Here is a 20287-nt window from a genome sequence, read left to right on the forward strand (position 1 = left end):
ATTAAGTTCCTAGATATGGTTTGGTACGATATGTGAACGTCGATTGGCAAATCATAAATGATATAGAATTATTTTCATTCACTTAATTCGCACAATTTCAATCTTATCCTCAACGCCAGACCTAGGATAATATAGTGGTAAATATAATTATTAAAGTTACCTATCCTTCGTTCCTCACTCATGTTGTCGTAAGCGATGGTAAATGTTGTTTGTAAGCACCTACCTATCCTAGAAGGGACAATTGGACATGAAACCAAAATACTGTCGTACCTAACTCAAAATTCTGGAATTGAGAAAACACGATATGAAAATTTAAAAAATCTGAATGGACGGAATGGATTATTGCGCATGTGATTATTTTTATTAATACCTACATAATAATTAATTATCCATGTATAATGAATAACTAATTATTATGTTATAATATATAATGAATGACGACAGTATTTGGTTTCACGTGGGACATGTCCAGTAGCAAGATGTACCTATAAGGGTACAAGAGGCTCTGAATTATGATGTTTTTCGTTACAAATAAAATGAAACATTAATATATAAAAACTTTTTTCATTAGGATTCGTATCAATTAATGAAATAGGGACATACCATCAACGATCACCGTGTGTGTGAATGTCCGCTATTGCATTGTTGCATTGAGTCTCATATTATATCGAATGAAGCCAAGCGTAGATCCATCTCACTTCAATAGCGATTCTCATTGTCCGTTCCTGTCACCCGCCTGCGTATCATGCGGCATGGCACACAGACCACCGTGACGTCACGAGTCACGTGAGCCCATTGTCCAAGGAAAGAGTTGTCTACTGCGGAAGTGATACAATGAATACAATTGCATCTTCTACTTACGCTTCGAAAGCTATTATTTAATGTTGTGCTTGTTTTTTATTATTTAGAAATTAATCACTCTTTTTATGTAGGTATGATGCTTGATATAAGTACCCATATTACATCAGACTTACCTATACTGACTGACACTGATTGCGAGCAGTTATCGCCGCGCGCCTAGCTCAGGGGAACCCAGTATATTAGTTAATTGATGACGAAATGGAAGCACAAATCTTACTTGTAGTTTGTCATTGTGATATGATTCCAAATGCTGCCTTTGCTACTGCCAAAGACAAAGAAATAAAACATTTATCATTGTCGAAATCCGCCGATTTAACTTGTCAACAAAACACGTCCGTAGTCCCCGACTATACTCTGCGGTGGAGTTTGCTATCAAAAATGAAAACAAAGACGCGAAATAGTTTCAGAAGTCGCGTTTTAGTTTTACCCTTATACTTATTAAACCCTCAAGTAATCATTACCTGTTTCGTTACTGAAAAAAATCAAGATGCTTCAGATTCTATAAAACATTAGTAACATATCGGCTTAAGAATGTCAATTACAGCTTTTGATTCTCGTACCATCGTTCACATGACCTAAACCTAGACTGCATGCAGTTGATAACGAGGCATTAATCGCAGACATGTAGTTCATCTGCTAATTGCCTTACAGTTTTATTTAAGTGTTACAGAGAACTTGAACGTCCAATGCCTTTTTATTTTTTAGTACTATACATAGGTATAGTAAGGGTACAGTACAACTACACTCACTGACATGACGGCTTACACCGCTCAGGAAAATTAATAGCGCTAAGAAAGTTATGTAATTCTCCTCACTAACTACAGCATCTGACATTTTTGTCGTACATACCTGAGTAAGAAAACAAAGCGAGATCACTCAAAACAAATGTATCCATTATACATTAGTAACGTGCGGTTACGAGAAAAAAATTGTAGTGACCAAAATAGGGAACGGTATCTTGAGGTGGTTTGAGCACTTGGAGCGGACGAGTGAAAGCAGGTTCTGACGGAAATGACGAAATGTAGAGCTATAGTGGAAAGTATATTGGAAGAGAAGAAAGTTTTCAGATCAAATCGACAATGTTAAAAAGGCTGGAGTGCGTAATGTGAAGAATAAGAGGGCTTGTATGAAAGATTAATGAAGTAGTACCTAAGTAAAGTCTCTGCCTACTCCAATAGGAATTCAACTGAGCTACGAAACTACCAGCAGACCTTACGAATTTTTCTGTACTTATATTGCGCATCTTTTTTGTTAGTTTTTAACGACTTTTTTGCCGTAGCGCTATTTGTAAGAAATCCATGAAAGTTTTTCTTCACTCAGCGAGGTCCCTTAGAGCTTCCAGCGGCCGATTAAAGATGTCTCTTTCATAAAATATATATTATCTATTATTTTTGGCCATGATGATATACTGAAAATTCATCGTTGGAATTTAAGTTTGCAGGTTCTACAGAACCTTTGAAGGTATGTAATGTCATTCAAATTAAATTCATCAAAAGAAATTGGTTCACCTCAATGATCATATAAGACCATTGGTTCACTCTCTTTTAAATTTAAGTAGGTGGAATTATCAACTATGCCCTTAGAGCATATAGGACGGGAGGCGCTATTAGTATTGTTATTTCTCGAACAAAACTTTTTTCTTATATTTTGACACTATGGCGTCCAGGCCTTGGCCATATGCAATATCCATTGAGTTGCCAAAAATGTTTTCTTTTTTCCTGAGACTTCAGGATATTATTGTCGTCGCAGTTGTCTTCACGTTGTCAACTTTGATGTGGGTTTTTGGATATTAATATGAAATTAAAATCGGGCAAAGGATATCGCGGAATAAAAATAAAAGCAAACGGAATTTTGGAAAGGTGATCAACAGGATAGGATAGGTAGTATATATAAAGGTAAATTTAAACAATGAAGGATGGAAATTATGAAAAGAAATGGAAATGAGATAGCTGAAAACAATGACAATTGGATGAATAATAATCTAAATTTTAATATCATTTTTCCTTATAAACTGAGCCAGCGCATTGTAATCGGAATAATTATTATACGATAATAACAGAGCAATTGATGTTGGTAAAGGAATTTGTAAAGAAATTATAGATTGAAAAAACGAAGCACGGTCATATCTTGGACAGGAAAAGAAAAGGTAGTTCAGACTGTCAATGTCTTGTTCGCATTCGCACATTGAATCAGATATTATATTAAGTCTAGCATAATGTTCAGATGAGCAAGTATGTCCTAATCTCATTCTTGTAATGATTGAAGTAACACTCAAAATGTGTACGCGAAAACCCGGGTTTGACAGGGATGTCGGGCTGTATATCACGAAAATATCTGCCCGTAGCTTTACTGCTTGCGTCCCACACAGTTTGCAAAGATTCTTTAAGATAAATAGCACGTAGTGTAGCCAAGTCATTAGCAAAGTTTCTATATAAATCTAAATCGCCGTTATTTACTGCATCTTCAGCTAAGATATCGGCTCTCTCGTTACCTCTAATATCACTGTGACTTGGTATCCACACAAATAATACAGAAAGACCCTTTGAATGGCACTTGTAAAGGGCTTCACGAATTTGACAAATAATTGGGAAAATGTTACTCGATTTAAAAGGGAATTTACATAATGACTGCAAAGCACTTTTAGAATCAGAAAATATTGTTGTTTTATGTAATTTTGCTAAGAGAATGTATTCAACTGCCTTAAGAAGACCTACGCATTCACCAGTGAAAACGGATGTTTCAGGAGGTAGCTTTGTTTTCAGAATAATATCTATTGAGAACGAATAACAACCACTCCTACTGCCGAGTTATCTAGTTTAGAAGCATCAGTGAAAATATGATTGCAGGAATGCCAATTAACATCTAAATTAAAGTTAAAGGCAGCGTTCGCAAAACGCCTGTCAACTTCACTAAAATCAAAACAAACGTCCGGGGGCAAAATAAGGCATTCATAATTACTACCGTATAATGGGTGAATACCAAAACTATGAGTTGGAGCTTGTAATGTAAGATACTTTCTGTAACTATTTATAAGGCAAGGAGTACTTTTGTGAGACCAATAACCCGGGGTATTTATTAGCTTGTTTAATAGCTCAAGTTTTTGTAGTAAAGGGTGACGATTAAATTGGATAATGCGGAAAAATAATTTATCAGCTAGAAAGTGTTGACGAAGGGCGAGCGTACTCCACTTGCATCGCATTTATCGGACTTGATTTCATAGCACCGGTTATTATTCTAAGAGCCTTCGACTGAATCTTATCTAGCTTTAAGATTAGACAAACCACATGGCTCCAGCGTAAAAGATCCATAGTCAATTATACTCCTAATCAGAGCATTATTTACATTATACAGCAGTTTTAAAGAGTACGAATGGCTACCCCACCAGACCCCGCATAAATATCTAAGCGTGTTAAGAACCTTTTCACATTTATTAACAACATAATCACAATGAGCAGATTCATTCATTTTACAATCAAAAAGAATACCAAGATATAAAACCTCGCCAACAACTGGGATTATGTTATTGTTAAAAGAAACATTTCTTGAGGGATGGACTTTACGCCTTGAGAAAAACACAATGGAGTTTTACTAGCAGATAACTCTAGACCATTCGAATCTAACCAGCACTTTAACAATGTCAATTTATTTGAATATGTAATATGATAGTACACTCACTGCTTGGTCACTTAGATTAGATTCAACATATAAAAGAACATCGTCAGCATATTGCAAAATAGAAACTCCATTGCCTAAATACCTGTCTAAATCATGAGTGTATATGTTGTACAGTATGGGACTCAAAACAGATCCTTGCGGAAGACCTTTATTTATTGTCCTCTGTAAAGAATATTCATCATTTATAACATTAACAGTTCTATTGTTTAATAAATTTATGATGAAGTTATATAATAATGGTGGAAACTTTAAAAAATCTAATTTTGATTTTAAAATTGGAAAAATAACATTATCATATGCCGAACTGATGTCTAAAACCGCAGCTAAAATAGAATTACCGATCGAAAAGGCTAATCTTATATCTGTTGTAAATATAGAGAGACAGTCCATAGTGCTTCTACCTTTTCGAAATTCGTATTGATTGTTGGACAACAAATTGTTATGTTCAACATACCAATCCAATCGAGATTTCACTAAACTTTCAGCAGTTTTGATTAAAACAGAAGACAAGGCAATGGGACAGTAAGATGAGCTTTATGTGGGATTTTTATTTGGTCTTAAAACTAATAAAGCCAGACAGCTTTTACAAGATGGCGAAATTTCACCTGTCAACATGGATGTGTTAATCAGCTGTAAATAATAATAAAGCGCAGAATCATCCAAATTATATAAAAGGGAATAAGTGATTCCATCACAACCAGGGGCAAAGTCTATAGTACATATAATACAGTATACTATAAAACTAAAAAATAAAAAATGAGATGAAAATAAATTCTTTCAACGAAAATGGCAAACTTAACCCCGATTCATCATTTGAAAATATAATTTTTTCAAGAACTATTTGTTGTTGGGTTATTGGAGGGGCTAACTTGTCAATGAACTGTTCAGCAATATCAAAAGGTAAGTTTCTAAAAGGGGAAACTTTAAATTCAGATCTAAATCGACGTATCATTTTCCATACAACTGCAGAGTTGGTACTGGGACTGATGGAATCACAAAATCTACGCCAGCTTTAAAAACTTCTTCTCTTTGAGAGTCTTTTTTGTTTCAGACAATTAACTTGAGCGACTCAAGGTTTTCGACAGTCATACTATATCGATATCGTTCTTCAGCCTCTTTACGCCCTTTAGCAGCATAAGCTTTTTACATTGATCCCATTTATCACCTTGTAGGTTATATTTATAGTTAGACTTGTTTTTCAAGTTCTTTTTACTCTGAAATGGAAAAGTAATGACTATGGGAAGGTGATAACTGTCACTGATCACATGTCAAGGTCAGCCATGTTGAGGAAAGTGATAAAGTAGGAGAACATACTGAAAGGTCAATAGCACTAACAGAGTTGTTGGGGTCAGTAATGTGAGTAGTAGTTCCAGTGTTTAATAAGCAAAGATTGTTGGTGTCTAATATGTCAAGTATTTGATCTCCGTAGCAATTTGATAAGGAGCTTCCCCATACTTGATGTTGACAATTAAAATCTCCCATGACTAAACATGGTTTGGGAAGAATAGAAAACAAATTGTTAATTTGATTTAGTATTAAAGTAGTCGGATGAGGCATATAAATAGAAACAAAACAAATATTATTTACAGAAGCAGCAATGACGAATAGTCATCACTATGAGAAGGAAGATTAATTAAAGAAAAGGGATAACAATTGCTAATGAGCAAGGCAACACCACAATGCCCATCAGTTCTGTCTTCGCAAGACAAGAATAGCCTGGGATCTAAAACCTGAACTCAGGTCTAAGCCAGGTCTCAGATAGAGAAATAATAAAAGGATTAAATTTGTTTACAATATATATTAAGTCAGATTTTTTATTTACTATGCTTCGGCAATTCCACTGTATTACCGTTGCGTTGGGAGTGAATGTTAAAGTTATGGTTTAAACTTTGCACGGCAACGTCGGTCGGTACAATCATATTAGACTGGGATAAAAGATTTATCAGAGATAATATGATGTCAGCTATGGAAGGCTGAGTGCCCTCATTATTAATAAAATTGAAGATTCGTTCGTTCGGTGTACCGTCTAGGCTCTCGGGTTTCTCTCAGAGAAAAGTTTAAGGAGACTGGTATCATGACATCACACTACATTTACTCAATTTTTTTATATGCCCGTAAAAATATACATAATTTCAATAAGAAAGAAGATATCCATAATATTAACCTTAGAGCTAAGTCCAAACTCATGGTACCACGATTTCGTTTAACCAAGGTAAACAACTCTTTTATGGGGAACTGTATACGTTTTTACAATAAGATTCCGGAGCATATATTAAGTGTATCATTTCCTAAGTTTAAAAACTACATTAAATATATTTTGATCGAAAAATCATATTACAAAATTGAAGACTACGTGTTAGATAAAGATGTATGGAAAGACGACATGGCTCCAGAATCCACACAAATTTGATTCAAAGTGTATTCCATAGCATTTAAGTTTATTGGAAAAGAGCAATCCCTAGAGTTTCTTGCTCGTTCTTCTCAGGGAGGTCAGCGTAGTGAACGAGCAGTAGCTTAAATGTGACGTTTTCAAGTGTAAATGTATTTTACCTATGGAATAAATAATCTTTGACTTTGACTTTGATTGTTCCATTAGAACTTTCACTGGGCATATTATGATCCTTAGCAAACTCATAATGAGCTTTCTGATCATAGCCCGTTTGTTGCTTTGGTGGGTCTTTAGGTTTAAAAAAACAATTTTGTTTGTAAGAAAATGATGGAGTAGTACTTTGAGAAGCGGAAGTAAAGGAACTACGTGGAGGAGGTGGAGAAGCCAGAATATCAGCATAAGACTTTGTCACTGCGGAATGAAGTTTGTAAGCTTCAGAATAAGAAATACTATTTTCAGCCATACATACCTACTTTTATACGTTTCTGCCTTTCATATTCTAGACATGACTTGCTAGTAGCTAAATGAGACCCATAACAGTGACAACACAGAGCATCATCTTTATCTACAGAACATGACTCACCTGAGTGATCCTGTCCACACTTAAAACATCGAGGCTTAGAACGGCATTGCAGTTTGGTATGACCGTACCGCCAACAATTCTAGCATTGAACAGTTGGAAAGATGTACAATTCTACTCGAAGACCATTATAATACATAGATACTCTTTTTGGCAAAACTTGCCCATCAAAGGTCACAACTACAATTTGGGAGGATTTCCACGTAGTTAGTAGTGCTGATTGTCAACAGTCACCTTAAAGTTTAAACGTCTTATCTTAACAATATGGAGATATATGGATTTTAGACAACCAATAGAAACTCTGCAGGAACTCCACGAACTAGGCCCATTCTGGTAATGTTAAAGTTAGGTATAAAAGCTTTGTAGTTGCTAGCTACCAAACAAGTGTCGTTCAAGAAAAAATTAGCGCTTTGAGAGTCTGAGAAGGACAGGGAACCTCTGTTCCTGCCAATGTTTTTCACACTACCGTTAATTATGTTTTTAAAACCGTTCTTTTTAAGAAAATTGCCAAAGTGAACTGTGTGTGTAGAGGTTCCGTCATTAAAGGAAGTGGTTAATTTTTGCACATGAACTACATACGGAGAGATATCATGGTGCTCAAATAGTCGGCGGCCTGACAAATCCTGGCCTTTCTGGGTAATATTAGTATTTGTGGAAGGGGTAGTTAAAGGAGCAGCAACAGACTGAACTGGGGAAGATGAATGAGGAATTATCAGTATGGTCCGTGTCCATACTGGAATCATTGGAGGCAATCATCACATTTCTACCAACTGAGGGGACCGTGCCCCCTGGATTAGGGGGCTCGACCTTTTCAGGCAAAAGCAAAAATGATGAAACTTTCCAGATGACGATGGTTATGTACACAAAAAACAATATATACAATCAAATAAATAATGTTTACACAAATACTAGACTACCACCTAATTACATTATTATTAAATTTTTTATTTGCAAGCCGAAAAAGTAACCCGCCTATATCGAGGTTTCCCGCGCTTTTTTTTCCGAACAAAACTTTCTGCCGCTTATCGACGTGACGGTGTCGATATGTATTACGTACTGGTTAATCATGTATACGAAAAATGTAATTTCACACTTGGCTAGACAGGATGTAGTGAATTTCTTTTTCCAATTTTGTGTGTAGTGTAACAGTGGTATTGTTTTACTAGTATTTGACAGAGGAGATTGCCCATTGACTTACAAATAAATGGATGACAATAAATACAATCCAAAATCTAATCCAAAAACCGCGGAAAAAATGTCCGGAGTTTTTTTTTCAGTTTATGACTTTTCGCGGTCAGCGTTGAAGCCAATGACAAGCATGGTCAAAGTTAATCATAGTGACATGTATAGAAATATTTAAAAAACTAAAACATTTAATTTAAACAGTAAAGTCATTGCAGTATTGCTTAATTTTGTTTGCCACAATTTAAAGACCCAAAAACTATCCATATTCAGCTTCTACTGGAAATAACAAAATGAACAATCTTTAGCTTCTAGTGAAAACTACTTGTACACAGGAGTGATGGAGTAGTCTTAATGTTTTACTAATTAATATTATAGTGTTATGTTGAATTTTATATGAATTCATTTCAACTAATAAGAGTTGTACAGATATATAGGTACATACAAATATTGTAAATGTTAAAATAGCTGTGTCTCTCTGTTGGTAGTTAAGACGTGCTGTAAAAAATGTACCGATGTTTCGAATATCTAGATTCCAACTAGACGTAGGGTCGTATTCTAGAACTCTATTCAATGCTCAAGTCAGATCTGAGTATGGTTTAAAGCACTCGAAATCATACTCAAGTTCCTGCCATTAGGGTCGTATTTCCAGTGCTTGTGTTGCCAGTGCAATCCTGACTTGAGCATTGAATAGAGTTCTAGAATACGACCCGTAAACTTAAAGTTTCATAATCTCGAAAACCGATTTATAACAAAACCGTTATGTTGTAAAATTAGCAATTAAAAAAAATGTAAAAAATAGGCTTATGTATGGAATGTAATTCCACCCTTGGCTAGACATCCAGTCTATATATAGCAGCAGAGATTTTTTTGCAAGTTTGTAAAGCGCAAGACGACATGTTTCGCGGAGTACTTGACGCGGTGAACTCGATAATGGAAATGAAAAAACATCGAATTGAAAGTAGTGTTTATTGTGCGATAGTTGTTTTGTGCTTGTACCACACCAGCATTTCAAGCTACACATTGACGTATCTTGTTCCGTTGCACTGGAGGTGATTTTCGAACGAAAATGTGTAGTCTGCTGTGCCGTTGTCCGTACCTTAACAGAGGGCATTGCGTCCTACATGCTCTAAGACTACGCATATAAACTTTTGGTTAATTCTGCCATTCGTCTGTAAACATTTTTGAATCTTGGCGCTGTTCGCCTTTAAGTTGGCTATGAATGCTTATGTTAGCCAAATACCATCTATCTAACGGTTGACATGTCGTATAACGTATATATTAAATAACATGTAAATTAACACGGCCAAAATGTTCGCTAATTAATATGGGGCTATTGTTAGCCCCATATTAATAAGTAGTAGTAGTATTTCTTATGTTTCTCATCCTTTTGTAATATTGTTTTGATGGTTTTGACAGAAAGTAATAATATTTTTTTACGGTCTATGATTATTTGGGTCTAGCAGGATCTAGAGAAAAAATGTACGTGTTTTTTGTTCTTCTGATTTAAAGTTTCTTGTAGAAATTGTCTCCAAGATCAACCTAAGGAAATTTAAATATAGATTCTCTAATTTGATGTTGTTACTTACTCAAAAGTTTTTATTCTTGTCTATGGTTTGTTGGCCGGTCAGCCATTTTGGATTTTGATAATGGTTCACTGTCGATAAAAAAAAGTGCAATGTTTTCGTTCTACCTTTAATATTAGTACAAAAATCGACCGTCGCCACATTCAACTAGATATTCTGTGCTCGTCGCCGCCATATAATAAAGTTAGGCTTTAGACGAAGACGCGGTCAGTCGTCAGCGAGTCTCGTCGCAAACACAAACAAATTGGATATCGGTCTGCTATGGTTGCTTTCGGCTGGGCGGCACGGCGATGAACGGTACAGGCAGCGCAGGAAGTGCAAGCACATTTTACGAGCAGCTAGGCGGCGTAGTGGGTGTGTTCGACCAGTGTGGCGCCTGCGAGCGCACAGTGATGGCAGTGGCGCTGGCACGGCGCGTGCCGTGGCCCGGCCTGCGACTGCTGCAGCGTGCAGTGGATGCCGCATTGCAACTGCACGTGGAGGACGAACGGCTCGAACGGGACGCCAACGATGAGGTGCTGCTAGCCGGCTTGCTATCGCCGCGCCTCGATGACGATGACGACGACGGTGACTCACTTAAAACTGTTTTCCCTCACGTCCATTACCCACAATCATACCTCCATTTATGTAATATGTATATTTGTTAAAAAGATCCTGCTTAGATATTTACAATAGTAATCTTTGAAGTTCTATGTGACTATTTAAGCAAATAGGCAATATTATTATTTGCAGGAACAGAACGTTTGCGGCAGCTCCTGACCCTGCTTCCGTTGTTGCGCACAGACAATGAGCGCGCGAAGGATGTGTACGTGAGTGCAGTGCCGGTGCTGGTGCAACGCTGTGTCGACGCGCCTCGGCGTATGTCTGCTGCACCCGACCTCTGTCGACAACTGCTGTCCTACCTTTTAGTACATCCAGCACTCACCATTCATGACCAGAGGTCAGTTGAAGTTTTAGGTGTAATCCATAACACTACTTTGTTAGTCAATACAAATTGCAAACTCCTGAATCAAGATTATTATTTTTCTTAAAATTGGAACATAAATTCAATTAATTGAGAAAACAATGTTCTGGACTACACAAGGGTGATGATGGCAAGTGAACATAAATAAATTAAAATCACAATTGAGCCAAGCCTGCCTGAATGAACACACACACTTTTGTAATCGTGGAAATAGAGGAGGTAGCAAATTTAAGGTTAGCCATTGATGTGATATACAGGATGTAAATTTGAGACGGGGCAGCAAGGCTGGCTACCATCATCATTGTCGTTACAGGAAAACGGTTCTATAAGACTATAAATGAATTTTGAAGATATTTTGATTGGTATTCACAGATTTAGAAAAAATGGTACATTCAGCATGATAAAAGACAATTTTTTATGCCATTCGATCCAGTCTCTTGTAAGGATCAATAAGGGTCTCTATGAGACTAACTGAGGTAAGAGTAGGTAAAATGTCAGTAATAGCAAAAACATTTTACCATTCATTTTAAATGAAAACTTTTTGTTAAGAAAAGAAACTGGCCACTACTCTACAAATAAGAATTAAGTAAAACCTCAAAAATAACCATATCATTATTTTTTAAATTTGGAACAGTTTTGTTTTGTTAATAGTGACTTGTCACTTTTACCAGAGAATAAAGAATAAGGCTCAACTTACACTGGCGCAGAGTCGAAGCGTCGCGTCCTGTTTTTCAACTACACCGCCTGGCGACGCGCGTCGCATTAGTGCGCCGGGATCACAGTGTGGTCGGCGTCTGACGCCTCACACGCGCCGCGCGTCAATCGCGCGAAGCCGCTCGAATGCTACTAGGCGCCGACGCGTCGACGCTCGATTTCATATTTGCACAACACAAATTTGTACCTTAATAATGGGAAAATGGAGGTGAATATATTATAGGCGAAAAACATGACGCGTCGCGACGCTTCAACTCTGCGCCAGTGTGAGTTGAGCCTAAGGGAACGGACACTCCGCCCCTCCCTAGTTTTAGATACCGCACCACGCCCCGCACATTGCCGGTCACATTGACTGAACGACAACAAGGCTGCCGGCGAGCCGTTTTCACGCGAAGACGGCTTTGATATTTGAAATAAGTTTTCATTTATTCATTACGAAACTTGTACGTTAATATAAAACATCATTTTAAGTTACTATTTATTATGGTCGTGAATTGTGCTGTGTACGGCTGTTTATCATCACTTTCCGAAAAATGAAACGAAGTAAGTAAAAAAAAAGTATGTCTGCGACTCATTCAGTTATTGTTTTCTTCATTTATTTACTGCAGAGTATTATGTGTGTATAAAAAATACAGATTTATTATATCAATATTAGTAGACGCCATGATTTCGCGAATTTTCTATTCGTATTGCCGATAAATATTACGTAGGTAGTGAATTTATCTAATTGTAAACTAAACTTGGACAAGCAATTTCAAATACCGTGGTTACCTTATTTAAAAGTACATGTCCAAAATATAACAATTTAAGTGCTTTTAATATATTATTGAAATAAATCTGCAATATTACTCTAGTTAGTAAATTAATGAAAAATATGATAATAATATCGATATAAATACCTAATCGACATGTATAATTATTAGGGCGCGTTCAAATTAGCCCTAATACCCTAGTAACCCTGCCACTTCACGCACACATTTGCGCGAGTGCTGATAACGCCTTGCTGTATGTAGTAGTAGTAGTAGTAGTTAAATAATTTTTTACCATTGTATGGAGTGTCTGGGGTGTGCTTTTACTATGATTTTTAATCGAAATGTTCTCAAATGTGGAAACAAATGGATTGGAACACGTGGTCCTATCTATCATATGGTCACCTCGCAGTCTTGATCTGACATCCCCATCCCCTGTTTTTTTCTTTCGGGCTATGTAAAAAATGAAATTTATAAAAAAAAATACAACAGTGTTAAAGAATTGAAAGACGCACTTGTAGCAATTTTCAATGGAATCCATCCAAGTAAAATTTCAGTCGCTACTTGCTCTTTGCAGAAGAGAGTGAATCGATGCATGCGCCAAAGCGGCAATCAATTCGAGCACTTACTATCATAGATTTTTTTATGTTATTTTGCTTTTTTTTATTGTTTTGAAATACATAATACGTTGTCAATTTGATACTTTCCTTATTGTTAGTTTCCTTAATTACCTAGAATAACTTATTACTAAATATGTCCCTACAAAATGTACGGTAAAAATTTTTTTGCGATTTCTGACATTTCGAGTTCTGTTACTTCAGCTTTTTTTTAAATTTATAAAGCAAAACAAAACCTTATAACTAATTACAATCTAGCCATTCTACAAGACTAATAAGCAATTTCAATTTAACATAATTTCCTAAAATAAGAGGAAGTTACGTAAGGAAATTGTCCATTGACAAAATATCTTTTAATATTAGTTAAGGGGAAGACACTTCGTTTGTAATATTTATTTTATTCACTATAATTAACTACACTAACTCAAAAGGTTTAGCTCTTTGTAGTCTAACACACTATATTTATATTTGTATTATAATAACTGTATAGCCTCTATGTTCACGTGATGATGAAGTCTATGTTCGTGAGCTTCGGGGTACTTTATTAGTAGCTACTCTTACCATAGAGACTATTGATTCCTTACTAGAGACCGAATCGAATGGCATAAAAAAAAGTTTTGTAAAAATTGCCTTTTATCTTGCTGACTGTACCATTTTTTAAAAATCTGTGAATGCCAATCAAAATATCTTCAAAGTTATCGGTAGTCTTTTGGGAGTGACCGTCGATAGCAAACTTCAATGGTTCCAACATATATCTTCCCTGACCAGCAGAGTATGCTCTGCTGCATGCGCAGACTGCAGAATACGTGAGCTTACTGATATTAGTACTGCTAGACTGGTTTAGTTACTTCCATAGTATAATGTTCTATGGGATTCTCATGCGGGATAAAGCGGCAGATATTCAAACCATATTTGTATCGCAAAAACTAGCAAATCGTTCTCTGTACTGTTTAGGTTCTCGGGCTACTCTCAGAGAAATGTTTAAGCAGCCTGGTATCATAACTGTGGCATCCCATCACACAGTATATTTACTCAAATATTTTATATACCTATTAAAATATACATTCAATAAGAAAGAAGATATCCATAATCAGAGCTAGAGTTAGACTTAGAGCTAAATCCAAACTCATGGTACCATGATTTCATTCATTCAGGGACTCGACTATGGGATAAGCAATTTTTTTTATACGTTTTTATAATAACATTATGGTGCATGTATTAAGATTATCATTTCCTAAGTTTAAAAACTACATTAAAAATATTTTGATTGACAAGTCATATTACAAAGTTGAAGACTACGTGTTGGATAAAGATGTGTGGAAAGATGACATGGCTCTAGATTCCATAGAAATTGAATTCAAAGTGTATTCCATAGCGTATAGGTTTATGTGAAAAGAGCAATCCTTAGAGTTTTTTGCTTGTTCTTCTCAGGGAAGTCAGTGTAGTGAACGAGCAGTAGCTTAAATGTGACATTTTCAAGTATAAATTTATTTTGCCAATGGAATAAATGATTCTGTGACTTATTGTATAATATGGTCAATATGCAGAATAGAGTCCGGGTTTTTTACAGAAGGTTGAAAAGTAATTAATTAAAAACAAAAAAAGTCAATTTGTCATATTTTGTAAAGTTCAATAGTTTCAATACTTTAAATTCACCAATTCTACAGGTTTATCATCAGTATTGGCAATCACAAGCAGGTGCAAATAGTTTTCATTTATTTATTTCAAATAAAATTGTATGTGTAAAAACAGAAGACGTAGATTTTAAGTAATGAAATTTTTTATTTTTAGGATACTCACACAATGGCTCCGATATCTAGAGAATCACATCTGTGGCAATAGAAATACAGAGACTGTATGGCAGCAGCGGATAGACCCAGGCCTACTGCCAGACAATATATGGAGCACCAACAGCAGTACTTTTAGGAGAACTATTGGTAAAAATGTGGAATTCCGAGGCATCGATTCTTTGGATACATCATATTCCACAGAATTACAAGAATCATTCTCAAAAAATGGCAGAGATGTAGAAATAAGTTTAGATGGCGAAAAGTTAAATTTTGATGCGGCTATAGCGCAGCCAAAATCTCAGAGATCAAACAGTTTGACACCGCCCACAACTAACTTTATGCAAATGTCGTCATCGGCGGAAAACTTAACCGACGAGGCGTTCGTACAGAAACCTAGAAGTTTCTCTCTGTCGAGCGAACACAGTTTGAGCCAGATCAGACCCATCAGCATCATGTACGGCACAACCGGAAGCGAGACGCGACTCGACGACTTGCGCACCAACAAGTTCGGCGAGCACCCGGGCATGTCGACGGTCGCACAGTGGCTCAAGAGCTTGCGGCTGCACAAGTACGTGTGGCTGTTCACCAACATCAGCTACGAGCAGATGATGGCGATGGACGAGAAGTACCTCGAGAAGTCAGGTGAGGCGGGCTGCGCGGGGCGGGCGACGCGAGCCTCGCGACGGAAATAAAGCGCGCTGTCGGCAGGTGTGACGAAGGGCGCGCGCCACAAGATCCTGGTGTCCATCAAGAAGCTGGGCGAGCGCGAGGCGGCGGTGGCGGCGGCGCAGGCCGAGCTGGCGAAGGCGCCCGGCGCCGGCCTCAAGCGCGTGGTGCGCGCGCTGGAGTGCCTGCGCGCCGTGCTGCTCAGCCCGCTGCCGCCGCACGGCGCGCTGCCCGCCGCCACGGTGCAGGCGCTGGACCTGGGTCGGTGCTGGCCGCTTGCGTAGCGCCCGAAGCGGCGACGCTGCGTCGTACCGTGTCTCCTTTCTTTACCTGACGGGTCCCGACAACTGGCACCTACTCTTTCAAAAATCGTACCTCTTCATGTGTCAGTATCCTTCATTGTTTTGATGGAAAAAATGACGCGCCCGTTCTCTTCTTATATGGTATTTCATAATAATGTGTTGTGAAGGGTTGATGCCGTTTCATTTTATACGACGGGGCTGCATCTGTCTTTCGATAGGTCTTTTGTTGATTTAGTAGCTTGATTGACGTTATTTTGTTAATTCATGCTAGTAAAAACAAACGCTTACTGTCTTTTGCAATTAAATAGCATCAATCTTTCATGACATGAAATTTTTATTTGTTTGATATTACTTTTCAAAAGCACTAAAAACAAAATGTACAAGTATAATATAAACTTAACTAACTTTTCCCGTAAACTATATAAGAACAGGTCCTTGTCATCTTTTTCATCAGAACAAGGAAAGATACTAATAAAATACTATGAAAAGGCTGTATGGTGGAGCTTTGCCTACCCAAACCAATGGAAAAATTTACTAATACAACTTTGATTTCGCTACGGTTGCGTTCCGATAAGGCACAATTAAAAAAAAAAAGGTGCTAAATAGTACACTTGAGGTACATTTTTTGATGCCAAATTTGTCACGATCCGTTAAGGCGCGGGTGCACTGCCGTTCTGACCCTCGCCTCTGCCGCAGCCTCCAAGTGCCTGACGGGCGGCGCGGCGGGCGCGGGAGGCGCGCGGGTGCCGCCGCCCCAGCCGCCGGCGGCCGCCGCGCCCGACGACGCCGAGCCGCTGCCGCCCGTGGACCCGCTGTCGCTGCACTGCTGGCTGGTCGAGAGGGTCGGTTCCGCCCCGCCAGAGACCGCGCTGCCGAACCTCGCGTGACCCGTTCGTTCGCTGCAGGCGCTGCACCACGAGGCGTTCGCGCGGCCGGAGCTGCAGGCGGCGCTGCGGCGGCTGCGGCACCGGCTGCCGCCCCGCCAGTTCTTCCACCACGTGTGCGACATGCCGCTGGCGCGCCGCCCCCTCAAGCCCAAGTGCGTACGCCCTCGCGGGCCCTCGCCGCCGGCGAGCCGCGGCTGACTGTCCCTCCCGCAGGTGGCGCCCGGGCCCGCCCCTGCCGCTGCGGCCGAAGCGCGCGTGGGCGCCGCCGGGCTGCCGCGGCAAGTCGCACTCGTACCCGCCCTTCCCGGCGGGCGCGCGCCTGCCGCAGCCGCACCCGCCGCCGCCGCCCGACGACTACTCCGGCCTGGACGCGCTGTGCCTGCAGATGACGGAGCACGCCATCGACTGAGCCCGGGCCTTCCCGAGCCCCGAGCCCCGGTTCCGCTTGGCTGTTCTTGTGGAAAATTTCCTTGCGCCCGGGGCCGTATCGTGCGAAACTCACGTTGACAATGTTCGTGCCGCAGAAACCGGCGAAAGCCGGCTCGATGACTTTTTATACGCGTAGCTTTAACGGAGGACATCGAGTCGATGTCCGACTCGAAGGAGGGGCGCGGCGCCCCTCCCCGATGGCTCGACGGCCTATCGCGGGTACGCGAATTAACTAGTTTAGACGAAGTGTACATAAGATAAGCCATGTTTGTTGTGTCTGGTGGTTGTTGACTCTGTTGTTACGTTTGCACACCGTCACTGAATCTAAATGTTACATGTTGATGTCAACTAGTGGAATTTTTGACTGATGACCGCATAATTTATATGAAGTTTGCAAGCTTTTTATTTAAATTTTTATATTAATTTATATTCTACTATTGTTTTAAAGTAATATATTGACGAGATCAGATATTGTATATGATTGTAATTGTGCAATTTATTTTTATTTACTGTATGTAAGAACAAATATAATGTAAATATTGACTACTTTTTCAATATATTTACTGTTAACGAACTGCTAATTGGCAGACAAATTGATTCTTTTATTGGATTCTTTGTTCCCTCCGTGTGATTTAGTTTGGCATGTGGGCACAGTGAACTACTTGTGTGTTTCATCATATATTTAATACTGAATATACACAGCATTATATTAAACATAAAATTATATGGTTAATTGGCCAACTCACATTGAAAGACTAACATTGTGTTCTCGGACTAAATATATATTGTCATAAAAGCACTGCATATTTGACGCTGGAAAGGTAAAACCGTCTAAAAGCACTTGGAAAATACTTCAGGAGACCAATTTCAATCTAATTTCAATTTTGCCATATGGATTTCCTTAAATAAAAATAGATATTATTTTTTTCTTAAAAAAATTACTTTAAATCGCTGTCCTGCATTAGACATTTTATCTTTCCAGGTTTGATATCATTCTTAAAATATATTGGCTTTAAAGTTTTCGTAAAATGGATTATGTATTTTGATAGCCATTTCGGCAAAATGACAACTACAAAATATGTGCCTTAAGTCTTTCAAATCGCAATGCGTTACTGCCCTGATTCCAATGTGAGCCGAATCTAAGCTTACAAACAAGTTTTAAATAGAATGGCAGCTGACTAGATATGTTAATAGATGACTATTTTACACTGCAGTATGCAATCGCTCCTTGTGTGTGCCCAATTTGTGCCGTGCAAGATCATTCTTTCTATAAAAACCTCTAGAACATCGGTCACAGGGGAATGAAATACGTCGCTCATGTTGCTTTGCTATATGAAATTCTAGCATTGGCCGAGATGGGAACTTCATGCTGCACCCTTCATAGCTACATTCAAACTTGTCAGGGTTCTTGTGTCTATAGTTAATGTGTTTAGTCAATGATTTCAAATCTAAGAAACCACTAGAACATGTGTCACATTTGAGAGGTCTCTGACCAGTGTGCCTCCATGTGTGAACTTCATAGTTGGAGACATTTTTAGAGCAAATATTGCAGAATCCTGATTTTTCTGAATGTGAACGATCAATGTGGATTTTTAAATTCCCTTTGTAATTAAAAGTACGTCCGCAGTGATTGCAAACAAAGTTGTTAGGAGCCGTGTGCATTAACATATGCTTTTTTAAATTGTTTTTGTATTTAAAAGGTGTATTACAAATAGCACAAGATAAGCTTTTCTCAGTTGAATGAGAAAGTTGGTGATAATTGAGTTGATCCTTGGTGGAGAACTGTTTGCAACACTTGGAGCATTTGTGAGGCTTCTCCCCAGTGTGAGTTCTCTTGTGGCGCAGCATGGCGCTCACTTGTGTGAACTGCCGGGGACACTCATTGCACGAGTAAGGAGTTTCCCCAGTGTGGATTCGCATATGAATTTTAACATCATTTTTAGAGAAAAATCCTTTCCCACAGGTTTCACAAATAAAATTTCTTTCCCTTTGAGTGTGATTTCTATCAACGTGTCTCTTCAGACTTCCCTGGTCCTTATACTTCTTATCGCAGGAGGAGCAGCAGTAAGGGGCCTCGCCAGTGTGATAGCGCATGTGGACAGCCAAAGCCGACGGCGAAGCGCACTCGCGCCCGCAAACTAAGCATCTATGTGGTCCGGTATTCTTGTATTTGACATGTTTCTTATATGATTTTTTTGAATGTTTTACAGTTCTAGATTCTAGTTTCAATTGATGGATCGGCAGAAGCTCCAGAGGTGCGTCATCATCAGGTACATCGTCGTACTTATGGTCGAGATCGGTGCTGCAGATATCTTCTTCTTTTACTTCGATTTTGGTTTCGTGTTTGAGAACTGGCAAAACCGTATCTGGATAATGAGACCATGCCATCAAAGAACGAAAAGTCTTGTCGGTGGCTTCGCATTTAGCGACGAAGCGAAACGCCGCCCCGAGCTCCTCTTCGCAGTTCGCACAAATGAACGCCGGTAAGCCATCGTCTTCACCTATGCTTACTTTTGAGCAGCAGTACATTATTTTGGCACTTATCTGAACATCTTCCGTTTTATTAAATATGTACAAAACTCCTTCATATTCACCACATATTCTACATACTTTCAAATCCATAATAATGCAATGTTTATTTATTTTATTTTTCTGTCCATTGAAGATTGTGTATCCATTTCCTTCATTCATATGTTTTTTTTTATGATAAAGACGGTACCGAGTAAGGGTGGCCATACACGGACTGCTCGAGCACTTGGCCAATGATCAACATACACGGACCGCTTTTGCGGTCATAGTCAACAGCTTGTGGCTGCCATTGAGAACGTTTGGAGTACTTGATACCAACTGCAGCACTTTGTATCAACTGCTCAACAAGTCACAATTTCAATTTCAT

At 38.7% G+C, this 20287-nt stretch overlaps 2 protein-coding genes across 2 annotated transcripts; one reads left to right on the forward strand and one right to left on the reverse strand.

The window, feature by feature from the left end:
- The first annotated feature begins 10319 nt into the window (after positions 1-10319).
- LOC113238253 (protein Smaug) lies at positions 10320-17900 on the forward strand. Its single transcript, XM_026475061.1, has 7 exons — positions 10320-10840; positions 11006-11213; positions 15109-15749; positions 15816-16034; positions 16772-16917; positions 16981-17114; positions 17176-17900. Exons 1-7 carry the CDS (start codon positions 10564-10566, stop codon positions 17369-17371), a joined length of 1821 nt encoding a protein of 606 aa, XP_026330846.1. The 5' UTR covers positions 10320-10563; the 3' UTR covers positions 17372-17900.
- Positions 17901-18095: 195 nt separating this feature from the next.
- Positions 18096-19923, reverse strand: LOC113238255 (zinc finger protein 32-like). Its single transcript, XM_026475063.1, has one exon. The coding sequence runs from the start codon at positions 19918-19920 to the stop codon at positions 18595-18597; it is 1326 nt and encodes a 441-aa protein (XP_026330848.1). The 5' UTR covers positions 19921-19923; the 3' UTR covers positions 18096-18594.
- Positions 19924-20287: the final 364 nt, after the last annotated feature.

Source organism: Hyposmocoma kahamanoa, unplaced genomic scaffold (genome assembly GCF_003589595.1).
Source record: "Hyposmocoma kahamanoa isolate Upper Pololo Valley unplaced genomic scaffold, ASM358959v1 95, whole genome shotgun sequence".
Taxonomy (NCBI): domain Eukaryota; kingdom Metazoa; phylum Arthropoda; class Insecta; order Lepidoptera; family Cosmopterigidae; genus Hyposmocoma; species Hyposmocoma kahamanoa.

Bases quoted from the DNA above. Each gene is read 5' to 3' on its own strand.
- LOC113238255 (XM_026475063.1), bottom strand. From the start codon at position 19,920: ATGTACTGCTGCTCAAAAGTAAGCATAGGTGAAGACGATGGCTTACCG.
- LOC113238253 (XM_026475061.1), top strand. From the start codon at position 10,564: ATGAACGGTACAGGCAGCGCAGGAAGTGCAAGCACATTTTACGAGCAG. The intron at 15,750-15,815 runs GTGAGGCGGGCT...CGCTGTCGGCAG, and splicing joins GAAGTACCTCGAGAAGTCAG to GTGTGACGAAGGGCGCGCGC. The intron at 16,918-16,980 runs GTCGGTTCCGCC...CGTTCGCTGCAG, and splicing joins ACTGCTGGCTGGTCGAGAGG to GCGCTGCACCACGAGGCGTT.